The sequence below is a fragment of the Molothrus ater genome, chromosome 24 (assembly GCF_012460135.2).
Source record: "Molothrus ater isolate BHLD 08-10-18 breed brown headed cowbird chromosome 24, BPBGC_Mater_1.1, whole genome shotgun sequence".
NCBI classification, from domain to species: domain Eukaryota; kingdom Metazoa; phylum Chordata; class Aves; order Passeriformes; family Icteridae; genus Molothrus; species Molothrus ater.
In genome coordinates this window covers 6,026,238-6,052,420 of record NC_050501.2, presented here as the reverse complement: position 1 = coordinate 6,052,420, position 26,183 = coordinate 6,026,238, and the positions used below count along the sequence as shown (strand labels likewise).

Sequence of the window (26,183 nt, the reverse complement as noted above, 5' to 3'; positions counted from 1 at the left end):
TGTGGTTTTCCAGCAGGAAATTCCCAGAATGCTGCAGGTCTGCAAGGATCAGAGGCTGTGCCTGCAAACTGGAGCATGGAACATGCAAGACACTTCAGGTTTATTTCTAAACCAAGGCAGAGATCCTCCATTACTCATTTCAAACCTGTTACTAAAGGATTATTGGAGATACCACACACAAAAAGCACAATGACCTTATTTAGAACTTCAACTCAGGCCAAGTAATTCTAATGGCTAAAATTCTAAAAAATTAAAAGAACACTTCACCTGGCTTTCTTCACAACTGCAATGACTTCATTTTTCCAGCAATGGTGCCAATCTTTCCCATCCTTCTGGCAATGTCCTTCTGCCACAGGGCACCCCAGACTTGGGTGGAATATTCAGTGCAGGTCCTCATGTGAAGCAGTCAAAACCTGAAGGATTTTGATCAGACTGAGATCTGTGTCCCATGGCCCAAAGGAATGAACATTCCTCAATGGCAGAACAGCCTGGGACGGCAGCTCTGAATTCACTATTCCACAAAAACAATTTTTCTGTGCATTTTTCTGTGAAGGACTCCACTGGAGTATTTATAATTGAACTTGGATCTTGTTCAAAGTTTTGATTCCCAATCTGACAAGCTCTGACAAGGTAATCCTGGCAGCATGGATTCCTATCCATCAAAGTCCACTCTCTGGTAAATTAATTGTTTTCAGAATGTCTGTAAAATATTTTTTTTTCTTTTTTGTTCTGTGCCAAGCACTCCCACCACAACTCCAGTCTCTGATGTGAGCTCTTGGCTTGATTTTTAGGTTCTTTTAATGATTTGTGTGAGCAGATCTGTGTTTATATTGCACAAGGTAACAACCCGACCTGCTGCTTGCATACAGAAAAATGCTAACTGTAAATATTTAATGCAAAAAACATGGTCAGAGATCCTCATCCCTTCTCTGTTGAGTCCTGCACACAGACCATGAACATACAAGCACATAAATTCCTTGTTTTGGAGGTGTATATGTCTGCACATCTCCTGTGTTAGTGACTGAACTTCACCTGCCATTCAAACTTGAATCATCTGTCATTCAAAACCTGTAAAAATCAGGCACTTCTTAATGTGAGATTGCCAAGATATGAACAGCAATGTCCACCCACCAGTTTTCATTCATGAATATTAAAAATAAAGATGAAAATACCCTGGTGGCAGACACCAGGGCTGCATCAGCTCCAAGTCTTTCTGTCCCTGCAGGAGTTTGCTGAAAATCCCTCACATGAAAATGAAAATACTTCTCACTGAACTCTTCACCAAACCCTGTGACTGTGGGGTCAGATGTGCCTTTTATCCACCTTTATGTAAGTCACACATGAGCATGGTGAGAAATAATCTCTCCACCCAGCAACTGGATTGTTTTCATCACACAAACAACTTTAATGGAAAGGGCTGGTCCTGTGCAAACAGCCTGGTGAAAACTCCTGGGGCTCAGCAGGACAGTGGGTAACGGTGTTCTCCACAAAAATTGCATTAATTACTCCGTGTGCAACAATAGCTACACACTCCAGAGAGACACTGGTCATTTATTTCAGTGTTGCACAGCTGGGGACCTGTGGGATTCCACAAATCGAGCTCACCGATGATCAAAATTTATTACTATTTACACATTTTAGCAAACAAAGGAATTAGTGTCCCTTGGCTACAGGTCACATAGTTCTGAAATAGTATTCTATCTTCTGTTGGTTAATTATTCTGTGGTTTCTCATGCTAATTAGTCCCGTTCTGTCCTTTTGGGCCAGTGGTCTGTGGGTTGATGGTCATGACCCACCCCTGCAGATGTAAAATTACATTTTACCCAGCTGGAGATCATTTCAGCACGGTTGCTGAGTTGGGTTTATTAGTTTCTTCCTTATCTTCAGAGTTCTTGCCAGATGGCCCATAAATTCTGTATTCTTTGTGTCCTCTATCAGCGGGCATCCTTTTTTCTCAAGCTTTGTTAACCTCCCCCTAGGTCTGAGATCATCGAAGCATGTCCAGCCCTCAACTTTAACAAGGCAGTTCTACCAATCTGTTATTCTAACACAGGCACATCGCTTAGAGCTCGTTGCCTGCCGTTTCACGGGTTACATCTGCCTTCTTGTTGATTAGGCTAGAAGGCATGAAAACCTCAAACATCAAAGAACACCTTTTCTTAACAGAACTTATACATACTCCACATTTTGCAACAGCAATGCCACGGGACAGCGATCCCTTGAGCCTCAGGAAGGGCGTTAGAGCCCGAGGCGGTGTCAGCTGGCTGCACAGGAGGGAGCCACGGCGCCGTGAGGAGGCCGCACAAGGCCGGGCCGCGCTCTCCCCTCACGGCGGGGGCGCCGCCGCCATCTTGCCCCGCGCGCGCTCCCCCTTCCCGCTCTTTCGGCGGGAAAAGCGAGAGGGGAGGGAGGGGGGAGCAGCGCGCATGCGCGGCGCGCGCCGGCGGACCCGCGAGCTCCCGCGCGGGGCCGAGGCGCATGCGCGCTGCCGGAGCGGGGCAGGATTTTGGCGCCGCGTTTCGCTCTCGCCGGAAGCCCCCCCGGGAAGTCTCGCGAGAGGCGGCGCGCGGGCGGGCGGTGCAGCTCCCCCAGGGTCGCCTCAGCCGCTCCCGCCGCGCCCGGGCCGCGCTCGCTCCTTCCCTCCCTCCTTCCTTCCTTCCCTCCTCTCCTTCCTGCCGTCCGCCCCGGCGCTGCCGACATGTCCCGCTACCTGCGGCCCCCCAACACCTCGCTCTTCGTGCGAAACGTGGCCGACGACACCCGGTGAGTGGGGGCGGAGCGGGGGCTCGCGCAGGCTTTGGCGGGCTCGCTAGGCCGCGGGCGCGGGGGTCCCCCCGCAGCCGGGGGAGGGGAAGGAAGGGGGCGAGCCCGGCCCGCTCCTTTCCTCCGCTTTGCCTTCTCCCTTCTCCCTGCCCTGCCTTCCATTTTCCTCGCGATGCTGCTGCTCGCTCCCCGCCTCTCCACGCGGGTTCGTTTCCAAACAGCGTCCAGACAGAACAAAGCTGGGCCGCAACAAAGTGAAACTCCCCGCAGCCCTTGGAGTGTGTCCAGTGGGATGTGGCACCGGGGCCATGCCGGACAGCCGCTGCACTTTGGGATGCTCCTCTGGAATTACAGTATTGCTGCTAGATGGGAGGAAATAGAGCGTTTGTGCCCAAAATTCTGGCGCGGCCGGTCCCGTTAGTGCGGGACTGCTGCCGGTGCTGTTCTGCCGTGCTTGTTGTGTACCGGGGCCTCTCGGGACGCTCAGTCCGGACTCGAGGGAAGCGATGCTTGGTCTCCGTTATAATCGTGTGGTTCCGAGAGCCCGTAAGGACTAAACGTGTGCAGTGAAAGAACTTGTCGTAGGGAGTTGAAACAACAAAAACAGAGCGTTGCACAGGTTCTTATTTATTCCTTATATGCTTTTAGTGAGCTGCTGGTTTTCTTCATTTCACTTGGGCAGTTTAGTGACCAAAAACCACCTTTGGTGTTTGTTATTGTTTGTGGAACATTTACACATCGTCCTGTCGGCACGATGGAATGGAGTGAAAGTAAAATTTTTACTTTTTTTTTTTCCCTTGAATTTGTTCATTTTTCCAGTAGTTTATTTTACTTTAAGAACAGCAGAGGATGATCACTTCCAAATTCTCTACAATAATGTGGATCCTGTTGAGGATTCACCTTAAGCACTGAGTTCTTGGAGGTGTTTTCATTGTGAGATCTCCATGCTGGTGGTAGTTCCCTTCTGCCAGCACTGACTCTGGAGATTTGTTTCCCAACTGGTGCAAGAGAAAGGAAAAAATATTAAAACCCAGTAGTAACTCTCACATACCACCTAAATATGGTATTGCATCAATCTTCTCGTGCAGGTTTTTGTCCTCAAATTAAATGTGAGGAGCTGATGTGAATAAGAAGCCTCTGTTGAGGAGAGGCTGTTGCAGGGCTGGCTGCAGCTGAGCAGTTTTGTCTCAGCTCTCTAAAGCCAACTCTTTGGAAAAACTATCCCGAGGGCATGAGTGGCTGCTCACTGAGATCTGTTCTGTTTGATGTGGTTGTGAGTATTGATTATTCTATGGAAATGAGTTTGGGTGACTGGTTTGGTCTCCCAGTGTTTATTTGGATCTCGTAATTGATGTTTGTGTGTTGCAAAATCACTGTCGAGGCGCTTGAATAATAATAACGATAATTTAATCCTTTCTTCCACTTTCTGCCAACCTTGCATTGAATGAAGTGGTGTGCATCGCTTCTCAGTTGACATTTTTGTTTTAGGTTGTGCTGAAGGCTGGTTTCAAACTGCCGGGGTGTACTTGAGCATCCCGAGGGTTTCAGAAAAGCTCCGTGTGCTCCCAGCACTGCCCAAACGCTTCTTCCCCCCAAAACGCCACTTTCATCCTCCACCAAATGCTTCCAAAACCCCAGGATGCTGATATCAACTGTCGATTTGATTTTTTGCCGTTCAGTCTCTTTCTGGTGGGTGTGTTGTGGCACTCAGGCAGTGCCAAAGCCATATCAGGTGTTTGTGGTGTTGCAGGTCCGAAGACTTGCGCCGGGAGTTTGGGCGTTATGGGCCTATAGTTGATGTTTACGTTCCCCTTGACTTCTACACTCGTCGTCCCCGAGGATTTGCCTATGTTCAATATCCTTTCTTCAGATGGCTCATTAGTGAGGGGTGTTGAAGTTTGAAATTCAAGTTTGTGTAAGAGGTAACCAATCTCCATGAAAAAGCAGTTTACTTTTGTGTTGTATCTAATAAGTGTCTTACTTATGTCGTGATGTTTCGTTATTTTTGAAGATTTAACTTCTCTCAATTGTTCTTTGCCTTTTTTGCAAAACTTAAATCCAGTAATATAAAAGCTTGCTTATGCCACTGAAATTAATACTATATGATTTAAATGAAAATTTATCACTGACTCAAAATTGTCTAGCACGTTTTTATTATCACTGGTGTGTAAGTAAAGTTGTGCTTAGCAAAATGTGGCTGCTATTCATTGTTAATTTAACAAATGGAAACTGGAATCACTTGATCAAAATCAGATTGTATAAAAAATGAGGTGAACTTCTTTCTTTAATATTGTCCCCTAATTTGCTGTCCTCTGTTGTTGCCTCAGAATGTAAAGCTGTACAGTAATGGCGACCCCAAAGAGAAAGCATGAAAGAACCTTTAGAGTAGAGTTCAACAATTAAGGCAAGTAGACAAGCCAAAGACCTCTTAAGGATCAGGCTTGAAGAGAAGGGAGAGTTTGGGAAAAGAAAAAATAAAGAAAAGCTGGAAGAAGGACAAGCCATAATGGGAGACAAAGCTGCGCTTTATCTACAAAAGGGGGAAAAGGTTGTTTTTCAAAGTTAAAGATAAAGCCATCTGTCATTTTTGGCCAAGCATCTCATGACAAGTCCTTCTGACAAGCACTTAAAGAGTTAAAGGTCAAGATGAAGTTGAATGGTGGCCAAGATTAAAGGAGTCATACCTGATGTATCCTACAGAGTAACAGTTTTTCTTCTGTCTGTCATGTAAGCAGTAATTTGATGAATTATTCTGGTTTAGTCCATTGACAAAACCTGTAATATTTCTCTTGTGAGTGCTACTGTAACTGTGGTCTGAATGAAATGGAAGTTTCTCTCCTGCAGAGATGATGCTGCTGAGACATGAGTGGCCTGGAGGGGAAAGGCAGCTCATTGTTTTGGGTCCCACGAGCTGGAATTAGGGGTGTAAATTGCAGCATTAAAACAAATGTCTGTCACTGTACCTTGGCCCTGAGAGGCAGTGCAGGGCTCCCAGTGTCTGCTCTCCTCTCACACTGGGGAGGCTGTCTCTGCACACAGGGCTGTGACATAGCATCACTTAAACCTAAAATCAGTTGTTTAAAACAAAAAGAAAAGCTTTATTCCAATTCCAAAGTCAATAGTTAATATTTACTGTTGGTACGTCCAACATAATTTAAGAACTAGGGCTTAATTTTAATAAACTCAATACAGTGGAGAGAACTAAATGACCATTAACAAGTGTGTTTTGAAAGGATACCTTTGTTTTCTTTGCATAAGTACAAGTGGGAGAAGAAAAAAATTAAGAGTATCACATAGCAAGTGCTTGCTGATGGATAAATTCATGGTCATATTACAAGATTTTAATTTTATAACAGGAGTTCTCAGCTAGCTGGTGTTAATTAAAGAAAACATTAGTGTGTAGAGTAGCATGACTAAAAAACTTAAACCATGGCTGTAAAATGAGAAAATAACTTGCAAATTTTTATTTTAAATACCAAATGTGTTAAACTGCTCAAATTGCCAAGTACCTTAACACTGGCCACATTTGAAGATGTCCGTGATGCAGAAGATGCTCTCCATAACCTGGATCGGAAGTGGATTTGTGGTCGGCAAATAGAAATCCAGTTTGCACAGGGGGACCGCAAGAGTGAGTGCCTGCATTTCCTCATCTCCCTGCATTTCCTCATCTCATCTCCCTGCATTTCCTCATCTCATCTCCCTGCATTTCCTCCTCTCCCTGCATTTCCTCCTCTCCCTGCATTTCCTCATCTCCCTGCATTTCCTCCTCTCCCTGCATTTCCTCATCTCATCTCCCTGCATTTCCTCATCTCCCTGCATTTCCTCCTCTCCCTGCATTTCCTCCTCTCATCTCCCTGCATTTCCTCCTCTCATCTCCCTGCATTTCCTCCTCTCATCTCCCTGCATTTCCTCCTCTCATCTCCCTGCATTTCCTCATCTCATCTCCCTGCATTTCCTCATCTCATCTCCCTGCATTTCCTCGTCTCATCTCCCTGCATTTCCTCCTCTCCCTGCATTTCCTCCTCTCCCTGCATTTCCTCCTCTCCCTGCATTTCCTCCTCTCCCTGCATTTCCTCCTCTCCCTGCATTTCCTCCTCTCCCTGCATTTCCTCTCCCTGATTTCAGCACCCAGCCCTGCACGTGCTGCTCATTGTTGTGATGTGTTCTTGTTGTATATAAATAGCACATGGATGTTCTGCCTTTCATCCAGTGACTGTTAATGACTCGTTTAATTATAAATGGCTAACTAAGTACAGCAGTCACCACAGTCATTCTTCAGAGCTTTCTGTGCAGCTCTGTGTGATTTCCAGGATTGAGGTAATGTCTTCATTTTCATTTGGCTTCAGGATAAAAGTCAGTTTCAAGTTATCTCAATTCAAGGTGGAGCAGAACTTGTATTTTCTGAACAGATAAATGCAAAGAGAATTTGGGTCTTTTAAATCTGTTGTTTGTGTGCATAGTCTTAATTTGCAGGGAGATACAGATTTGTAAAACCTGGCTCAGCCCTGTTGGAATAAAGCAGGACTGTAATACTCATGTGATGCCTGGAAATAAAGAGACCTTAAAGGGCTTTAGTTACAGCTCTCAGAGAAACAACCTGACTGTCCAGTTCTCCCTCAGGTCCTCTCAATTAACTTTAATGGAGTCAGTGGAAATTCTACACTCCAAAGGACAACTTTCTGCCCTGTGTACAAACATTGGGATTTCTAACAAGTTTCTGAGCAAAATTAACTAAATCCACCTTAGTGTGTTGCAAGCAGCACTAAAAACTTGGAATTTGAAGCTGTTTAGTACAGAGGATGTTTGTTCCAGCATGTTTAAATACTTAGAGCATGAATTTCATACAAAGGAAGGATAGCTGTGCTGCTGAGAGGAAATACAGTGGAAGACTAATAGGTTCATTCATTCTTAATTACTTTAATAACTAAGCTGCAGAGTGAAAGTGAATTGTTTTATTGAGGGGTTCCTTTTGGAATCAGACTTCCCTTTGTGTGGCATCCACCAAAGCCTTTGTGTAAGCTGGGCCTTTAATCATCACAGACAGCTGTGGATCAGGTGTGAGGATGGTGCTGTGCAGCCAGGAGAAAGTGTTTAATTAGCTTTCACTCGCTGGGTAAATTCAGGAATGTCAGAATGTGTCAGTCATGGCTCTGACCTGCTGTACCAGTTTCCAGCTGGCCTGAGATCACCTTGGCCAGCTCTGTGTTCTGGTTTTATGGAGCATTAGTCCTTTCTGACTGGTTTTGAGGTTTTTTGTTTGTTTGTTTTGCTTTCTAGATTTACAGTGCCCCCAAGGCTGCATTAATTTGTGTCCAGTGGCTCAAGTGGCACAGAGCAGCCTCTCACCTGTCCCTTCATAAGCATCAAATCACAAATGAACCTTTCTGCTCAACACCAAATACACGGCTTAAACCTTGAGGGGGAAAAAGTAGGGCATCATCTTCACCTGCAAATATTGCTATTTTTACAGCACCAAACCAAATGAAAGCCAAGGAAGGGAGAAACCTGTACAGCTCCTCTCGTTACGATGACTATGACAGATACAGGCGGTCTCGGAGTCGCAGCTACGAGCGCAGACGGTCGAGGAGTCGCTCCTTTGATTACAGCTACAGAAGATCCTATAGTCCCAGAAAGTAAGTGTAGTGTGTGGGGCTGGCCTCAGCTGCACAGCCCAGACACAGCACGCTCACTATTTCATTGGCACACTTTGCAAGAATCCTTTTTTTCTATCGTGGGAGTTGCGTACCTTGCATGCTGCATCTGATCAGGAATAATGAATGAAACCTTTCTGTGCTGCATTGGAGAGTAGCTAAAAGCAAATGCACAGCTTGAAAATAGAATGTGTAAAGTATTTGTACGTTTACCTAGGTATTTGTCACCGTTTACTTTTTCTGATGTACCTTTTTAGCAGTAGACCTACTGGAAGACCCCGTCGTAGCAGAAGCCATTCGGACAATGATAGGTAAAAATCACTTTTTACACCCTTTAAATTGCAAGCTAGATCACTGTATTCCTTTAACTATAGGTTTAAAAAAAAAAGTTTCTCCTGCAAAAACGGTAAACAATTTTTAATGTACTAGATGTCTAAGAATAGTGTTTTTACATTCAAATCTCCTCTCTCCCCTTTATTCTGCTAGGTTCAAACACCGCAATCGATCTTTTTCAAGATCTAAGTCCAATTCAAGATCACGATCCAAGTCACAGCCCAAGAAAGAAATGAAGGCTAAATCACGGTCTAGGTCTGCATCTCACACCAAATCTAGAGGCACCTCTAAAACAGATTCTAAAACACACTATAAGTCCAGCTCAAGATATGAGAAGGAGTCGAGAAAAAAAGAACCAGCTAGATCCAAATCACAGTCAAGATCACATTCTAGATCTAGGTCAAAATCCAGATCGAGGTCTTGGACTAGTCCCAAGTCCAGTGGCCACTAACAGTGTATCCATGTTGGTTTAGGCATGTAAGATTCATTTACACACAGTTCAGTTTACTTAAATTATCAGGAATATGATGTTGCAACAGTGCTAAAAAATATTTTCTTTGTCAGTTTTCCCTGTAGCCGACAATGGTTGAAACTAAAACAGTGTTGAGAAGCCACAGAGAGAGAGAGAGAGGGAGAGAGATTGTCCACTTGGTTAAATGTCATGGGCAGCTACTGATTTGGTTGTGGTGTCTCTATGTATATTTTTGTAAAGATTTGCATTTTTAATGCTTAGATATTTGGTGATGACTTGATTGATCGTAACTTGCAACATTGTCCTTTTACAAATGTCACACCCATAGAGAAATTGGTACCAGTTTGTGCTGGGCAGTTAAACCAGCTGTTGAACTGGTTCTTCAACTCTCTAAACTTTGTGAGGAAAAGGAAAACTGGACAGCTGTAGTGCAACACTGGCTGCTGGGAAATCAGCCTGGCAGAGTTTGTTTCCATGGCTCCAGGGCAGGTTTCGGTGCTCTCCGTGCCCCCCAGCCCCAGCAGGTTGGCACATGGAGCTCTGTGGAGGGAGATTTGGGAGATTTCTCTTTAGCCTGCTGTCTGGAGAGATGGTACTAACCTTGCATGTTCCACACGGGCAGAGAGAGCTGCTCTTGGAGCTCGCTCAGAGCCCCGGGATAGAGGAGAGGCTTCACTGCCTCTGCCCTGGCTGCTGGTGCTGAAAGTGAGGGAGAAACCCACCTTGAAATGGAAAATCGAAATTCAGATTTCAGCAAACGGCAGAGAAACTAAATATTAGGTTGTGTGTACATTTTATGCAGTTTTTTGTATCTATTCTCAGTTTTAGTGAGCAGTTAACCATGAAGTTGCTTAGTTTTCCTGCTGTTAGATACAAGTAGATCGTTTCGAGTTGTGTGTGTACAGTATATAAGAACTAAACTTTTATGCCAATGACTCCTGTGGTTAGTTGGTGTATTCATAGGTATCAAACTGTAGCCATCTCCCTGGGTTACCAGGCTTGCTTGCTTTTTACACAGCAAAAAAAGCAGTTGGTCAAGCAAGCCTGAATCACTCCTTCCTCAGAATGGATAGTGGTTTGGTTAAAAGATTTCATTTTCCTTCAGAACAAATGTTTGAAGTTGGATATGAACAAGAGCTGCATCTCTAGTTATGTAGTTTATCACTAATACAGTATATTTAGAAAATTGAACGTGAAAAATAACAAACCCAGTGTGTAATCTTACCAGTATTTCTCTAGGAGGCAAGATCCTTTGTTATGGAAATGGCTTTTGGCATTGTTTTTTTTTTCTCTTTACCTTCAAAAGCCACCATCAAACACTTAATGTTCCTCGCTGTCTGATGTCTGTAGCATATAAAGACATTGATTTCCAAAAGTTCTTTTTTAGAGAAATGTTTTAGGGTTTGGGTTTAGTGTTTCAGCAGGGCCTTTAAAGAAGCGCAGATGGCTTTGGGGTCTCGTCAGCGGAACGTGCTTAGGGGTTGATCCTAGAACCTTTGTACATTTAATAGTATTTCTAACTTTTTCTTTACTGTTTGCAGTTTAATGTTCATGTTCTGCTATGCAATCATTTATATGCACGTTCCTTTAATTTTGTAGACTTTCCTGGATGTATAGTTTAAAAACAGCAAAAAGTCTATTTAAAACTGTAGCAGTTAGCGTGCAGCTCTAGCAGAGGAAAGTTGTGGGATTAAACTTTGTATTTCCTTTCTTATAGAGGCTTCTAAAAAGGTATTTTTATATGTTCTTTTTAACAAATATTGTGTACTACCTTTAAAACATCGATGTTTTGATCAAAATAACTAAAGACCCAGCTTATTTTCTGCTTGCTGTAAATTTAGCAAACATGCTGTAATAAAAAAATGAAGGAAATACTGATCCACTGGAATTATTGTAGCATTAGAATTTGACTCCAGAGCATGGTTAGGAGTAGAGCTATGCATCCCTTATGGAGTAAAATCCTTGCTATGGTATTTCAGTAAGGGCAGGAATTTTTCATTTAGTGTCTGAATAAATTATGTCACTTCACATTTTTGAAGGGGTACAAGACAAACTGAGAACACTAAGCATAAGTTGTACTCTAATATATTGAATTTTCTTTGTCATTAACTTTCACTATTGCTGGATGGACTTGCCCCATAGGTTATAATTCAGATATTATTAGCCAGGTTATGAAACTACTTAAAAGCAAAGACTAAAGGTTCATACAGAATCAAAATTATGGTATCACCATAACAATTTATAATTGCCATATCCAAACTGATGCCAGCAGTGGTTCTGTGGGAGGTGGCAGCAGGGCTGGAGCTGCCTCCTGGCACTGGTGTGTGCCCAGCTGAAGGTTCTGCCCTGCAAGACAAAAATCCTCTGTAAAGCACTGAATTGCTTTCATAAAGCCACTGTCACCCTTTCTAAGTTGAGCTGTGATTATTTCTGCTTCTAGCAGCAGAAACCCCCACTCTTTTCAGCTTTATAGAGTTATATACATATAAATATAGTCTTCATGGCCAACTGCTGCTTGAGAGAGGGGTCCTGGTGCCTGCGTGGTGGGGAGAGCGTGGCTGTGTCTGCCAGGCCCTGCAGGGATTGCTGTGCTTGGTGCTGCTGCTGCTCCAGCTGCACTTGGAGCTGGAAGGGTGGGAGGAGGGAGGAGGAATCTCCATGTCCAGGCAGAGTAACAGTAACCATTCCTTAACTGTTGTGTCAGCATGTCCTTATATTGTGTGCCTCAGCGTTTATGTATAGCACAGTTTAATTTTTGTTTTGAAAAGCCAGATCATTGCAAGTATAATGTAGTGTCTGCCAGTTCTGATGGTTCTTTCTTTCTCTCCCAGAGGTAGGACTAAACTTTGACTTGACTTGTGTATATGAACAAGCCAGAAAAGCCGAACACAAACCCACGATGTTTCAAGAGTGCATGAATAAAGATGTTGTCCTAGTTCTTGCTCCCATGGAAAAATTGTGAAGAAGCTGTTCTGTGGGCCTTTCAGTTGGGGACGAGTTAGCAGGATGTGGCCAAAAGGGCAGGGAATGTTTATGCATTCATGCAAATCAAGCCACAGCCCATCTAGATAACATCTCCCTTCCTTGATGCAGGTATCCCAGTCCTGCCCTAAAAAAAGCAGGAGCCTGTCTTGTGCAAGCTTCCTGCAGGTTATGCACAGCTGGAATGCAAGAACTTTGCAGGCTACAAAAGATCATGTCTAGATATCTTTCTTTTGGAGTCTCAAGAACGGTGGGAATTACGTTTTTCTGTGGTAAATCTAGATTTTGTCATTCCTGCAAAATTTGTAGAATTGAAGTAGTGTGTAAAAAAAAACCTCTGCTGAAATTAATGGCTGTGCTCCAAAATATCTGCAGCGAATCGATTGGTGTCAGCAGTCATAGAAGGCTCTATTGGAACTTCTTTTTCACCTAAAGTCCATGCACCCAACTGGTAATTAAAAATCTTCAATTTAGTGGTTAAGTAGCTGGGTGTTTAATTAGGGACTCTGATAGACTGGTCTCTGAAAGCTCAATGTTATCCTTTCTATGTCTTCTCAAGATGTTTAATGTACAGTATCATGGTTTTACTCAAAGTGGAATCTTTTGGTTTCAATGTTGTTTGGAGCTCTCTGCTTGGACAGAGCTTTTTTTCCTGCCTGTTGATTCTGGTGCCAGCTGGGGTGTGCTCAGAGCAGGGCAGTGCAGCCTCACCCAGCACTGCTGCTCGGGCCTTGCCAGGCAAGTACAAAGGGATACAATTGACACATTTTTAGGACATAATCACCCATTAAGAATTGCTGGTTTTCTCCATTTATCTTGTAACTTGCTTAAAAAAGTCTGTAGTCCATTGCTATAATTAATATTTGTCTAAAGATGCTCTTGCTGCTGAGACTATTGTAGGAAGGGAAGACTCTGTACCCTGTAGTGTGTTTGATCGGAGATGCTGATGTTTTATTCACCCACATCCTTTCTTCTTGAGTTTTGTGTTCCATCTGTGCAAATAACCCTGTGAATTGGGAATAAAATGTACAAGTTTTGACTATAACTTGAGAGCACCTTCTGACTTAATTAATCCAGCTGTAGTGTGTGGGAGATGGAGCCCCAAGCTTTTGGTTTTGTCAGGAACGTTAATTAGTGTTAATTCTCCAGCCCTGTGTTCCCTAACCACTGCAAAGGCATCAAGAGAAGGCTGCAGTTAAGGAAACCTCCCTTGAGAAGGGAACTGCCAAAATGAGGTCATCCCACTTTTCCATTTCCATCTGAAAACAAAGGAATGCTTTTAGGGGGTAAAAAAAAAGTTTATTTATGTTTTGTTTCCAATTTGTACAAACATCATCAGTAATTGACAATTTGAAGTAGAGAACAGATAATTAACTGGGATACAGCTCAGACTCTGGTGAAGGTCCAGGTCACAACACAAGTTTAGAGACTGCCAATTCCGTGTGATTTGGAGCAAGAATTTTGTAAACATTCAGCTCAGCTGCCACTGCATTTGGAATGTACAGAAAGACACCTCCAAACATTTCACAATCTGCAAAAGGCCCGTTCAAATTAAAGCACTTTGGTTTTTTTAGTAAATCCTTGTCTTTTGAAAGAAGCCTGGTTGCTCCTGAGCTGTCACCGTCCAGCTGCTCCTGCCGGGGGTGACAGCTCAGGAGCCACCTGCCCTGTCCCTCTGCCGAGGGACTGCAGCAGATTGGGACAAAATGTTGTTTTACAGAGCATTGATGCATTTCAGAAACACAGAATGATTCCAATCCTTCCGTTTTATCCAGCACCTGAACCCAGGCATTTGCATTTCTTGTGAAACACTTGATTTGAACACTTCAGTGGTTTTTTCATCACTGAACACACTCCTCTCCTACACATTCACAACAGGAGGATCTGGGATCTGAAACTCCAGCAGCTTTTTTTTTTAAGTTTTTTTTTTTTTTTTTTTAATTAAAAAAAAAAACTAAATAAGCATTTTTTCACTGATTTTACTTAAAAAAAAAGAGATCAGAACCAAATACAATGTGCATATTCATTGCATGTGAAGTGCAAGGGCACAGCCACAAATGTCTTTTTTTTTTTTGTTAATTTTTTTTTTTAAAACAAAATATCATTTTTTTAAACCAGGCCACGTACTCAACATGGTCATCTTACATTCAGCAGTTTTGTACTAAAAATACTTCTGTGCAGGAAAGCCCAGCAGAAATTTACATATGCTACAATGTTTTACATGTATTTACATGGCTCTGTCTTCCCTGTGAGAACATCTAACACCTGCCCCAAACTATTCATTGTTACAGGGGAACCAATTTAACACCAAACTAAGGAACTACTCCACCTTTTTTATAAAAACTGATAGAAAAATGTGGTTTGGAACTCCTCAGTGCAGTGGGCACACAAAGGATCTGGGGGAGCTTTTTTGGCAGTCACCTGGCAATGCAAGGTCTTTAGTTGGCACTCATGGAGATTCCTGGGAAGCACAGCTGGGTCTGCCCGGGGAGTTCTTCCACACCCTTCCAGAACATTCCAGATGGGAGTCAGGGGCTTGAAACGCTCACCCACCACTGCAGGAGTGCCACTAAAGCTCCCAGGGCAGGGATCAGCTGTGCCTCCCCGGGTGCCCAGGTGGAGGTTTCTGCTCTGCAGAGTGTTTAGCAAATCTCACACCAGCCTGAAAAGGAGCAAATCACCTGACTAAAGTTTTCAGTGCGTTTTTATTTTCAGTTCATGCTGCATTAAGTTAGGTAAAAGGTGGTTTTCTAACAATTCAAAGCCACAATTCCAATTCTGGCACACAGTCCCATTTATTCTTAAATACAGTAAATGGTGACTGCTCAGGATTTGATTGATTTACAAGAAAATATCTATTTCACAGTGAGGTGAACACAGCACTGAACTTTTGAGGTAAAAGATGAGGGGAATGTAAACTTTCACCCTCTCCAAGTGACTAACTACATGCAGCAAGAACACCTGGTCCTGGCACACCTGGAGTTTGGAATAACAATGCTCAAATCTGAAACCCTGACAGTTGAAATCACTTCTGAAAATCACACAAGTTGTACCTCAGGCCTGGACTTTCAGTAAGGTTTTGAGCTGAAATGTCATTATTTCCTTATCAGAAGGTTTAAAAGAAACAGGTACCCAGTGGCTTGGTGGCTTAGGCAGAACACTTGGGGAGGGTGGCTCGCTGAACTTGGCTCCAGCATAGTTCTGGTTGCTCTGAGGGGTGAACAACAGGTTGTGATTGGACAGAGCAGCATTCCAGTTGGGATTCTTGGGGAAGTGAACGTTGTTCTTCCCCCCTTTCTGCATGGCCTGCCATGCACCAGGAGAGGAGCTGCAGCCGTGGCCTCTTTCCTTCTTCACGTAGGTTTTCATCTGAGAATTGGGGTCTTTGCTCTTCTGCCTGTTTTTAAGTTGCTGATGGTTCTTGGTGGTGTTTCTAGACTGGGGAACGGGAATGTTGTATCTTTCTCCACCGCCCATCTTCAACTTAAATGTCACCTGGAAAAACAAGGGGAGTCAGGATAAGTCTTTATTACTCTTTTATTTAAAACAAAGTATAACAGAGAATGTTTAGATTTCAAGCAAAGGGATAAAAAACAACCTAACCAGAACTGGCTCTAAACACACCACGCCTCTCCTCAGAAAAGGTCTAACTGGAGGAATGGGACTGACAAAACCTTGGCCGGAAAAGGCAGAGCCAGATTTTATCAGTCAATATCGAGTGCTGGAGACATTTAAATTCAGCCTGTTAGCACCTTAAGACTGGGCAAAGTTTGCACTGATAAGGCCACTGCCCAAACTCCTGGTAAGTGTAAATTGCTCTGACAAACTCAAAATGAACCGAAAAGCACCTAAAGTGGAGCAGATTACGTGCAATTCCCAAAGCCCATGTCCAGCCTCCAGCACAGCATACTCAGCACTTCCCTGCTGGCTCTCCTGCAAGGTTTATTTCCCCTCTCCCACCTCCATTTACCTCTCAGTGGTCTTCTCCGATTCCACACTCTCCAACTCTTGTCCCCTTTCTTGCTTCCAAGCCTGAAAGAAGAGGTGCTGCCTTGTGCTGGACTCCTTCCTTTGGCTGGGAATAGAAGTTCTCATGGGCTGATCTGCTGTCTTCAGCCAGGGAGCCGAGCCCAACATCGGATTCTCGGCACAGAAGCTCCAAGGGAGAAGTCCTGCTGCAGAAACGAGAAAAAAATTTCAATCCAGATTATGGAAATAGTTGTTTCACTTCGGGGTGGAAAGAAGGGCAAGCGGAAATAATTCAGACTCTGCTGTTCTGTTTATATGTTAAAGACGACAACATCCTACAAACAAAACCCCAAAACCCCACCCAAAAAAGACACAGCTTTGTCTTTCTCTACTTACATAAAGTTCACGATCATATTTAGCATATCCCAAGTAACATTTTGCTCGTGCTCTGTCTTACAAAGCATTTTAACAGACAAACAAGAACTTTATCCCTTTCCTTTTAGTAGGGAAAAAGTAAAGTACAATTTAAAATACTTTGGGAACTGGGACAATACAGGAACTGCCCACACACTGCCCAAACCTTCCCCAGCCATTACAGAGCTCCATTTGTCTCTGTCAGCTGTTTCTTTAATCTTCGTTAGCCAAGTAATTCCTTAATAACTCTTACACTAATTTCCTGTTTTACTCATGCCTAGTCTTTCCTGGGATCTCTGAGATTTTAATCTTGACACACTCTAGTCTGTTCAGCTCCTGTCGCTCCCCAAACTCAGCAGCCCCCTGCCCATCCCTCACAGAGCTCCAGAGGAGCCGCCCATCTCCATTTCCAGCTTCCGCCTTGTTTGGACTGAAAGCAAAAGCCGAGATAACGTCACCGGCCCCGGCCCAGCTGCCCTCTGCTCCCGCTGACCGGAGCTTCTTCGCCTCCGAACTTTCTCCCTTTTCTCACCGACACCTGGGGGGAGCCGGGACCCCCCGTTCCCACTTCCCCAACAACGGAGCACAACATGGCGGCGGCCGCGCCCGGCCCTTCTCGCACCGCTCCGCCCTTACCGACTTCTGTCCGCTCCGCTCTCCCACAAGCACGGACACACACACGGCCCTCCGGGAACCGACCCCGCGCTGCTCCGCCGTCACCGTCCGACCCCCGCCCCCAGAGCTCGCTCAGCTCCGCTCCGCGCCGCCCCTCGCTCTCCCTCACAAAATGGCGGCCGCGTCCTGCGCCGTTTAACACCCTCTCCCTCCTCCCTCCTCCGCGGGGCCGCGGGGCCGCAGCCAATGGGAGCGCGCCCCTTGCGCGCTCCGCCAATGGGAGCCAAGCCCCGCCTGTTGCCAGGCGGGCCCGGGGCAGAGGGGCCGTGGCGCGCGGGCGGGCGGGGCCGCCATTTGAATCCCCTCACGGAGGGCAGCGCGGGAGCGGCCGCTGCTCTTTGTCCCGCCTGGGCCGGCCCCGCCGCCCGGCACCGCCCGGGGGCCCCTCCGACCCCTCGCCACAGCCCCCGGCCCCGCTGCCAGCCCCGCCCCGCCCGCGAATTAGCACAACAAACATCGCGGGGAACGCCCGCGCCAGCTGCCGCTGGGGGCTTCAAAGAGGTGAAATAATTAACAACAACAAAAAAGAGAAACGCACAAAAAACACCCGGCTGTGCGAGCGAGGGGCGTCGAGAGAAGGGATTCAGCGAACAAAGAGTAAAATCCGGCCCCCCGGAGATGGCCGCAGCGCTCTGGTGTTAAATGGACGGTGTCGGGTGTGTTGTACCTATTCCCCAGCCTGCATTTTGTTAAACTATTTAATGTTTAAATTTAAAGTATTGAAAATTATGTAGAGCGATATTTCAGGTCAAAAGACAGGGAAAAGATTTCCCAGGTTTAAAACAGAGCTGTGGGTATGCGGAGCCCCTGCCAGTGGCTGCACTTTGTGTTTATATTCACATTCCCTTATTGTGCCTCAAAGGATCGTTTCAAAGAAAAAACCTACACTTTGCCATGTGTAGAATGATTAAAAATTAGGTATACATAAGAAATTCACACATGTGAGACTGTTCCCTGCCCACCACTGTGAGGCCAGTCTAGCACTGTGCACCACATTAAAGGCTGAAAAAAAGAAGTTTCAAAGAAAGTGGAAAAGAAAGAGTTCAGTTCCAACCCCACCAAGTCAGGTTTTGAAGTAAACACTCTGGTTTCATTGAGTAACCCTGCATTCTTAACTACAGAAGGGAAAAAATCCTGTTTCATCCCTAAAACAAAACTGTTTCCTTACTGACCTGGTGTTACAGGGCTCTGACCCAACCCAGGACAAGGTAAAGACTCTAACAGAAGTTTGTATTCATCCTGAAGTTATTTAAAAAGCCAGCATATATTTTAATACACAAGATGTGTTGACATACCTAAGCCCAGACCTTTGTTCCTGTTCTTTATTGTACGTTAGAACAAAGCCAGCTGAAATTAATTTGTTTTTCTCCCTTTGCTTTGGATTTCTTGGCACAATGTAATAGCTGAGGTCCTTATAGCAGCTTTTTTTGCCTTTACATGGAAGACAACAATATCTGCTGTAAGCCTGGAAATTCCACTCATTAATTAACAGCTCTCCTCCAATGCACATCGGCAGATTTTTGCTTTGTTTCTATCTCCAGTGTGTTTATTTCTGCTAAAGCACGATCTCACCCCAGCGTGTGGAGGTTCTCAAGCCAGGACGTGTCAGTGGGATTGAGAAACAGCATTTTGCAGGCTGCAAATGTTCTGCTCTTGTCTGGGCAGCACAACAGCGTGTACTTTTCAGTTCAGAACAAGGATGACACAAGGTCTGGCTGTTTGTCCTCACTATCTCTGAGATAATTAAAGAAACATCTTGTCTTTCAGAACTGGTTTGGGGTCAGGCTGACACATTCAGCCTGGGGGAGCAGGAAATGTCAGTGATAAGCCGTTCCTGTATTTGTGCAGGAACTGTTCCACTGAAACAAATGGAGTCATTTGGAGGCCAAGCAGGAACATGAGGGTATTTTTTTAATCAAAGGGACAAATACCCCAAACACCACAAAGTCCAGCTTCCAAAGTTCTGATTCAGCTGTTAGAGCCCTGGGCTGATTTCCTCCCCTGCAGTGGAAGGAAAGGAGATGTTCCTAGGGCTGTGGAAATCACAACACAGAGAGAAGCACTCGAGTTCCTGCTGCATCCTAAAGACTCAGCACAGACTGAACCCTGAGGTTCTGTCTCAATCCTTTATCATCACCACCCGAGATTCCTTCAACAGGAGCGACTTCACTCCTTCAAATGCTGATTTTTAAACCCCCTTCCTTTTCAAAGGTCTCGATGTAACATCTGTGACTCCTAAGCATGTGACACTACATCGACCTCAGGTACTCACGGGCAGGCTGGGATGCTGTAGCTGCCTCCAGGATCGTGCTGTGCTCACCCTGATGTCCTGCAGCCCTGCAGGTGCTGCAGACCCAGTTCCAGAGGCAGAACCCTCAAACGCTGCTGAACAGGACAGTGCTTCCAAACCCACCCTGCTGTGACACGTGGTGCCACAGACTCAGTGACCTCCACTGCATCCTCTCGTAACCTGCACACAGCACAGGCAGGAGTTTTCTATTGTGCAAGTGTCTGCCCTGTCTGGATGGTTCCACTTCCTCCAGGCAGTCCAAAGATGGCTGCAATAAATCCCAGCTTCCCTCGTGTTCCCAGGGAGCTTTGTTACCCAAATCCTCCTCAGCTCCCCACCACGCTCCTGCTGCCACAGTGACAGCACCTCAAGGAATTCCCCAGCCACTTTTATTTTTCACTCAGCACCTCCACTCCCTCTCAGAGCAAACATTAATCCAGCTCAGGGATGCAGCTCCATCTGTGCTGGCACTGCCCCAACCAGCAAGACCCAGTGAAGACAAAGCCTCCAGAGCTTCATTAGCCCCAAATTAAGATGCTCCCAGCTGTGGCTGAGCTGGATCTCAGCACACACACACGCTCCTGGCCGAGTGTTTCAGTGGAGCTGCTGAGCGTGGATGCTGCAGGAAGTCTGCAGCACGGATGACTCATTTGTTAAATCAATAGTGAACCATTGCCCCAGTTTTATTTCACAGTGACGAGTTTCCGGCAGTGGGTGACTTTCAGTAAACCCAAGATATTTACATTTTGTGGCTCCAAGAGCCCCATGACACACTTGAAACTCGTTAGACGTTTCCACCTGAGCCAAACATTAACCAGATTGTTAATCTAAGTTTCCTTATGAGGGAAACGTGTGAGCTTGTGTTTTCTTTAAAATCTGCATGGAAGCACTGGGTGTACAGTAATGTTTAGAATATCCTTTATTCTGCCTGGCAGAGGACCCGTGTTCATTAAATGAAGCTCAGGATATTCACAGCAGTGAGCTACAGGAACTGAGCACACATTTGAACCTCTGCAGGGTAAATAGAGAAGAGGCTCAAGAACCCAAACAATGTGATAAAACTACACATTTTTATTGTTTAAATCTCATTATAAGTACATTGATATACGCTTTAGATGTGAATTAAGGTGGTGTCCACCAGCACCTGAGTCAGATCAGCTCCAGAACACGAGTTCCATCCTCTGCACTGCTGGATCTCGTGAGTGTGAGATCACATCCAGCCCTGCACTGTGCGTTGGTGCGTGGGGTGTGCACAGCACCCAGCAAACAGCACCAGGAGTAAAACCCCCCTGGACACCGAGAGAGCCCTCAGCCAAAGCCCGAGCCTGGGGGGTGTAAAGGGCTTGTGCTGAAGCAGCTTTGTCACAGCTGACAGCTTTTCCCACTCTGGAAAACAAACACATCCAGGCACGACTGCCGAGTCACACCCAGTTTTCTGCCTCAACAGCTCCTCGTTCAGAACCCACACCGGCTCTGAGTCACAGAGCCCTGCAGGAACCTTCAGCCCATGTAAATCAATATGCCTGGTTCACGTCCTGTCAGCAGGGAAAACAGTTCTACCTGAACCCTCCTCCCTCCACGAGAGCAGCAGAGGTGTTTGTGCACAGGAGAATCCCTCAGCCAAGCCCCAAACTCCTGTTTGCTCTCAGGAGCTGTGCTGAACACGGCAGTAAAGATGGGTTGGTTTTTTTTTCTGAGCATTTTCACTATGAGTGCAGTAGAGTCACTCACCGTGGCTCTCTGAGTCACACCTTATCAAGGTGAGCAGTGCCCGACCCTCAGCCCTATCTGCACCACCCAGTTTTTAAATTCAGCCCAGCAAACACAACAGTCAGAGGAAGAGGAGCAATCCCTGTCCTCCCACAGAGCACGGACACCCTTCCAGCAGGGGCTGGTGTCTGAGTGTCCCAGCACAGCCCCAGGGCTCTTCACTCTGCTCTGGGACAGAAACTCCTGCACTCCTGAACGATACCAGGCTCACAGTCCCTTTCCTTGAAGCATTGCTTCAACCCCGAGCATGGGGCTGTTCCCACAGCAGGCTTATTCCAGCAAAAACCCTTTACATTACAACAATCAGCTCTGATGGTTTTCCTTTAGTCTGGCAGGACAATTTTTGCTATAAATCAGAGTCAATTCAAAAGCTCCTAACTATGCTGCCATAATAATATATCTTTCCTGCGACACAACAGTTCTCCCTGCAGACAGAGGAAACTTGGGTGCATGTTTCACAGGATGCTGCTGGATGTGAAGCTGTGTCAGAGCAGGGAATGATTTGGAGCTAGGTGCTGCTGTTGGAACTCAGGACCAGCATAAATAATCTTTCTGTTTCTCACCTGCTCTTTACAATCTTGCACCTGCTCCTGCAAAATTTCTCAGTTCCTGGAAACAAGAATGGAAGAATTATTTTTTAGGACAGAGCTGACAACCCATCATCTCCTGTGCTTCCATCCCAGCCCGTGATGCCTCTCATGGTTATTGTGGTTTCCAGACCCCCTCCCAGCCCCGGAAGGCTCGGGCAGTTCCCTGCAGAGCCGGGGAACCCCCTTTTCCCGGCCGGGGGCCAGGAGGAAGCGCCGAGTTCCCGGTTCTGCCTCCTCCTCAAGCTTTCCCCGGGCGCTGTCCGGGTTTCCCTGGAGAGGGCAGCCGAGCACCGCTGAGCTCCGGCGGCTGCTGCCGAGCCCCGGAGCCGCACGCGGTGCTCGAGGGCGAGGAGGCAAAGCGGGCTTTGGAGAGGACGGGGTGTAACCGCTCGTGATGCCGCCGAATGAGGGAACTGCGATCCCAGCAGGAGGGAAAGTCGAGTTCCCAGCTGGGGAACCGCGCCGCTGGGGCTGGCATGGGGCTGTGGGGTGGCTCTGAGGGTGGCAGAGCCAGGTAAGGAGCAGCCAAGGGTTAAAGATCACGTCCTTGCTTCGCCTCCAAGGTCCTCACAACAGCCTGGATGGTCACATCCAGCCACAATGCGGCCAGCTCCTTTGGGATTTGGGGCCAGCCTGCCTGTCCCCCCTGACCGGTGATACTGTCCCAGGTGTCACCCAGCAGGGAAAGCTGTCCCTGCTCTCCAGCGGCACCAGCACAGCCCAGCCCAGCCCAGCCTAGGGGGGAAGTGGTCACTGGAGGAAGGATGGATGGATGGATGGATGGATGGATGGATGGATGGATGGATGGATGGATGGATGGATGGATGGATGGATGGATGAGAGCAGGTACAGCAGCACTACAGCCTCTGCAGCCCCGGGTCCTTCCTGACCACACGGATTGTGGAGCTGAAGACCTTGATTTTCCTTCCACTTGAAGAGAGAAAATCACCTCGTTCCTCTGGCATGAGTGGACTGTGTACAGAGATATTCAGGGGCACAGGTGAGGTTTGTGCTGCTCATGGAGCTGCAGGCACAGACAGCAGATTTCTGATCCTGCCCTTAGACCTGCACACAGCCAGGTACATCCAGATTCTTCCACATCTGCCTCCTTGCTTTTTTTCCCCCCCATACTTTTCCATGTTCCCAGGGAAATCAGAAGGAGGACCTGAATGTCTCTTGCCTCAAAGTCTGCAGTTACAAGGAGAAATGAGAGGGACTGGGAGGACAATTTCAGCAAGCCGGAGGGTTTGGGTGGTTGTAGATGTGGCACGAGCAGGCAGCAGAACACAACACCCAGAGGAGAAGGGAGGAAGGAAAGAAAACCCGACACACATTCTCCGAAAGAATGTGACAGAGAGCAAGGAAGCAGAGGAAGGATTCACACTGATGGATTTCCAACCCAGGGGAATGAACCAGAATGGTTCAAGAAACGCAGACGAAACCAGAAGTGCCGTGAGAGGAGAGGGAAGCAGGCGCTGTCCGCAGCTGCAGCAGCTGCCCTGAGAGCCCGAGCCATGGGAAGCCCCAGAGCATCGGTGGGGAGGTGAGTGGTTTGTGTTTGCTGACCCACAGCATCCTGCAGCCCTGGGCCCTTTTTTCATATCACCCTCGGTGCTGCCGTGCACAAGGCAGGCTGGGGAGACTCGGCTGCACGGGAGATTCCTGGGATTCTCTATCAGCTCTTTGGGATGAACTGCAAGGCAATGTGTAACAGAGGCTGGGAAACTGGTTTTTAGGATGGATCTTTTCTTAAGGAGATGAAAAGTAAGTGCTTCATAGCAGGCTGTGGGTTAGCTCTTTACAGATACTTTTGGGAATTGTTAATGTTGGAACTGGAGTGACAGGACAAGGGGGAATGGGTTCCAAGAAATATTTCCCTGTGAGGGTGGGGAGGCCCTGGCACAGGGTGCCCAGAGCGGCTGTGGCTGCCCCTGGATCCCTGGAAGTGTCCAAGGCCAGGCTGGATGGGGTTTGAAGCAACATGGGATGGTGGAAGGATGGCACTAGACAGGCTTTAAGGTCCCTTCCAGCCCACAGCATTCCCTGATTCTCTGGCAGAGGTATTTCCAAATGTCTCACAGGGATGTGACGCTGAGTTCAGTGTTTGTGATGGTTTTGGTGCAGTGAGAGCAGCCCTGGTTTGCCCTGCTTTGTACCCAAAGTTGCACTTGCAGCTGCTCTGCACCCACCCCGTCCTGGGTTTCACTGTCCCTCAGGCAGTCACAATGGGCAGAGCTGATAAAGAATCAAATAATCTTCAGTGTGGCATTTGAGGCAGACAGGTCTTACATCAGGGAGGGAATTCCACTCGGCATCAGTTAATGTGGTCAGGACAAACCAGGATGAGCAGCTGATTCCAAAATAATGGAAAAACTTCTGCAACTAAACCAGGAAATCACATATAAACTAAAATGTTTGTAAAGCAAAAGATACTTTGTTTCTTCAGCAAGTGAAATTTGCAAGCATTAGTGACAATTTTTTGCATAAATCGCTGCACATGTTTGTAGTAGGTGATCATTTAGGACATTTTATTTTACTGTAAAGCTCAAAACTCTCAGATATTCTGAACATGAAATATTCAAGAGCACTTTCAGAGAGTGCTGCAGGCACAATGCACTGGCTGATTGCAGCAGGAAAATTTAATTTTACATTATCTAAGCAACTGGTACATAACTTTTTAATCAGCAGGATGCTGTGGTGGCTCTGTGAGGGCAGAGCCATCCCAAGTGGAGCAGGATTGGTGCTGCTGTGTGCAGGGCACTGCCAGCCCCACAGCTGGAATCAGGCACTGAGAGGCACTGAGAGGGAAAAGGACTCCTTCATTTGGAAATTGAATTTCCCCCAAAGCCTTTGGAGCTGTTAGGCTGGAGTGAGTGGGCTTGCAGCAGATCTGATGGGAGGGGAGGTTTCCCTCTGCAGTCACTGGGGTGCATCAGGAATATGTTGCATTCCCAAGTATCTGATCTGGGCTCTGTTCCTGATAACTCACTCCTTGTTCATTCCCTGCTGTTTGCTGGGGCTCTGATCTTGTTGCCAAGGGGGGTCCCTATTGCAAGGCCACATTATTTTGGCAATTATTCCCTACCCTGGGCCTTCCTGCTGGCAGGAGATGCCGTGCTGTGATCAGAGAGTTCATCCTGTGCAGAAGCCCAGGGAATCTCAGCTCCTCTGTGCCACAGCCCCTGGAGCTAAGGGCCAGACTTGGCTCTTTCTTGTGGAGCTGAGCTCTCAGCCCATGGGGCTGGGACTCCCTGGGCTTGCCAGGCTGGATGCACAGCTATGCCTGGGGCTGGAATTCCTGAGGAAGAGGAGATCTGCTCTTGGCAAGGGGTTTCCACCCTGGAAGTGGGACTTGTCCCATGGAGGATGCTGCAGGTCAGCTCTCCCCTAGGAACCAGATATGGGCTGGCACTTTTCCCAGGAGCTAAGGCAGGCAGGGGGCAGAGGCCACGGTCAAACAAATCCAGGGGCCCATCTGACAAGAGGAAAATGTCCCCTGGGCAGGGAAAAGCAGCTTTGTGGCCAAAAAAGCAAAAAAAAGGAGGGACAGGCAGTGCAAGGAGAGGAGCTCTTGGCACTGCCTGTGTTTTCATGCTTGTGCAGAGGAGACCTTTAGCTGGAACAAGCCCTGTGCTTCCCTCATGGACACAGGAGCTGCAAGGAGGGTCTGGGGAGCAGAGATCTGTCCTTGTCATTCAGCCTGAGACAGAACAGATGTGGAAGAGGAAGATCAGGGCTGGCTGATTGCTGTGAGCCCAGCACACGACTTTGAACTGAGCCTTTTCTGAGTTTTTTCAGCGTAGTGGAGAGAGCTGGGCCAGGACAGGCAGCACAGAAGTTATTTTAACATTATAATCAGGTTCTCTCCCCTAGCAGCATAACATCAGGGATGGCATTTTGCTACCTTCACTCCCTTGCCTGGTGTTCAGTGGTTTCCAGGCTCCTAAGGATGTTAGCTGGATATTGCACAACTGCAGGTTTGAGGATTTATGGTGGTCCTGGGAATGCTGGCTGCAGGTAATGGATGCCAAGGTGATGCTGGAGGCTGCTTAATGAAGAAATGTCTTGGTTTGGATGCTGGGGTTTGGTTGGGGAGGTTTGGAAACTCGAGGCAGTTGGTCCCTGGTGAGCCCTGCTGTATGAGAAGTCCATCTGTCTGCTAAATCCATCTCCCTCCAGAGGGAGGGATGTTGTCAGGTTTAATACCAGCAGTTGGTAATTCCTGCTGCCTGGGAGATGTTCCTGAGAAGGGCTGCAGGAAACAGCAGCACTGA

The 26,183-nt window shown here is 46.7% G+C and overlaps 2 protein-coding genes across 7 annotated transcripts; one reads left to right on the top strand and one right to left on the bottom strand.

Moving 5' to 3' along the window:
• The first annotated feature begins 2,561 nt into the window (after window positions 1-2,561).
• SRSF10 (serine and arginine rich splicing factor 10) lies at window positions 2,562-13,246 on the top strand. 5 transcript variants are annotated; one of them, XM_054517231.1, is made up of 7 exons: window positions 2,564-2,763; window positions 4,514-4,620; window positions 6,290-6,391; window positions 8,234-8,396; window positions 8,672-8,725; window positions 8,901-9,002; window positions 12,051-13,246. In XM_054517231.1, exons 1-7 carry the CDS (start codon window positions 2,699-2,701, stop codon window positions 12,067-12,069), a joined length of 612 nt encoding a protein of 203 aa, XP_054373206.1. In that variant the 5' UTR covers window positions 2,564-2,698; the 3' UTR covers window positions 12,070-13,246. The 5 variants fall into 5 exon arrangements, with proteins under 5 accessions (XP_054373205.1, XP_054373204.1, XP_054373206.1 ...); XM_054517230.1 differs by lacking the exon at window positions 12,051-13,246 and having other exon boundaries at window positions 2,562-2,763; window positions 8,675-8,725; window positions 8,901-11,091; XM_054517229.1 differs by lacking the exon at window positions 12,051-13,246 and having other exon boundaries at window positions 2,563-2,763; window positions 8,901-11,091.
• Window positions 13,247-13,475: 229 nt separating this feature from the next.
• Window positions 13,476-17,360, bottom strand: PNRC2 (proline rich nuclear receptor coactivator 2). 2 transcript variants are annotated; one of them, XM_036397096.2, is made up of 3 exons: window positions 17,221-17,360; window positions 16,172-16,376; window positions 13,476-15,696 (listed from the first exon to the last, which is right to left on the bottom strand). In XM_036397096.2, the coding sequence occupies exon 3, from the start codon at window positions 15,676-15,678 to the stop codon at window positions 15,256-15,258; it is 423 nt and encodes a 140-aa protein (XP_036252989.1). In that variant the 5' UTR covers window positions 15,679-15,696; window positions 16,172-16,376; window positions 17,221-17,360; the 3' UTR covers window positions 13,476-15,255. The 2 variants fall into 2 exon arrangements, with proteins under 2 accessions (XP_036252989.1, XP_036252990.1); XM_036397097.2 differs by having other exon boundaries at window positions 16,172-16,373.
• Window positions 17,361-26,183: the final 8,823 nt, after the last annotated feature.

Excerpts from the sequence above, each read along its gene's own strand:
- SRSF10 (XM_054517229.1), top strand. The coding sequence starts at position 2,699 with ATGTCCCGCTACCTGCGGCCCCCCAACACCTCGCTCTTCGTGCGAAAC. Across the intron at positions 6,392-8,233 it reads TGCACAGGGGGACCGCAAGA|CACCAAACCAAATGAAAGCC; the intron begins GTGAGTGCCTGC and ends CTATTTTTACAG. Across the intron at positions 8,726-8,900 it reads AGCCATTCGGACAATGATAG|GTTCAAACACCGCAATCGAT; the intron begins GTAAAAATCACT and ends TTATTCTGCTAG.
- PNRC2 (XM_036397096.2), bottom strand. The coding sequence starts at position 15,678 with ATGGGCGGTGGAGAAAGATACAACATTCCCGTTCCCCAGTCTAGAAAC.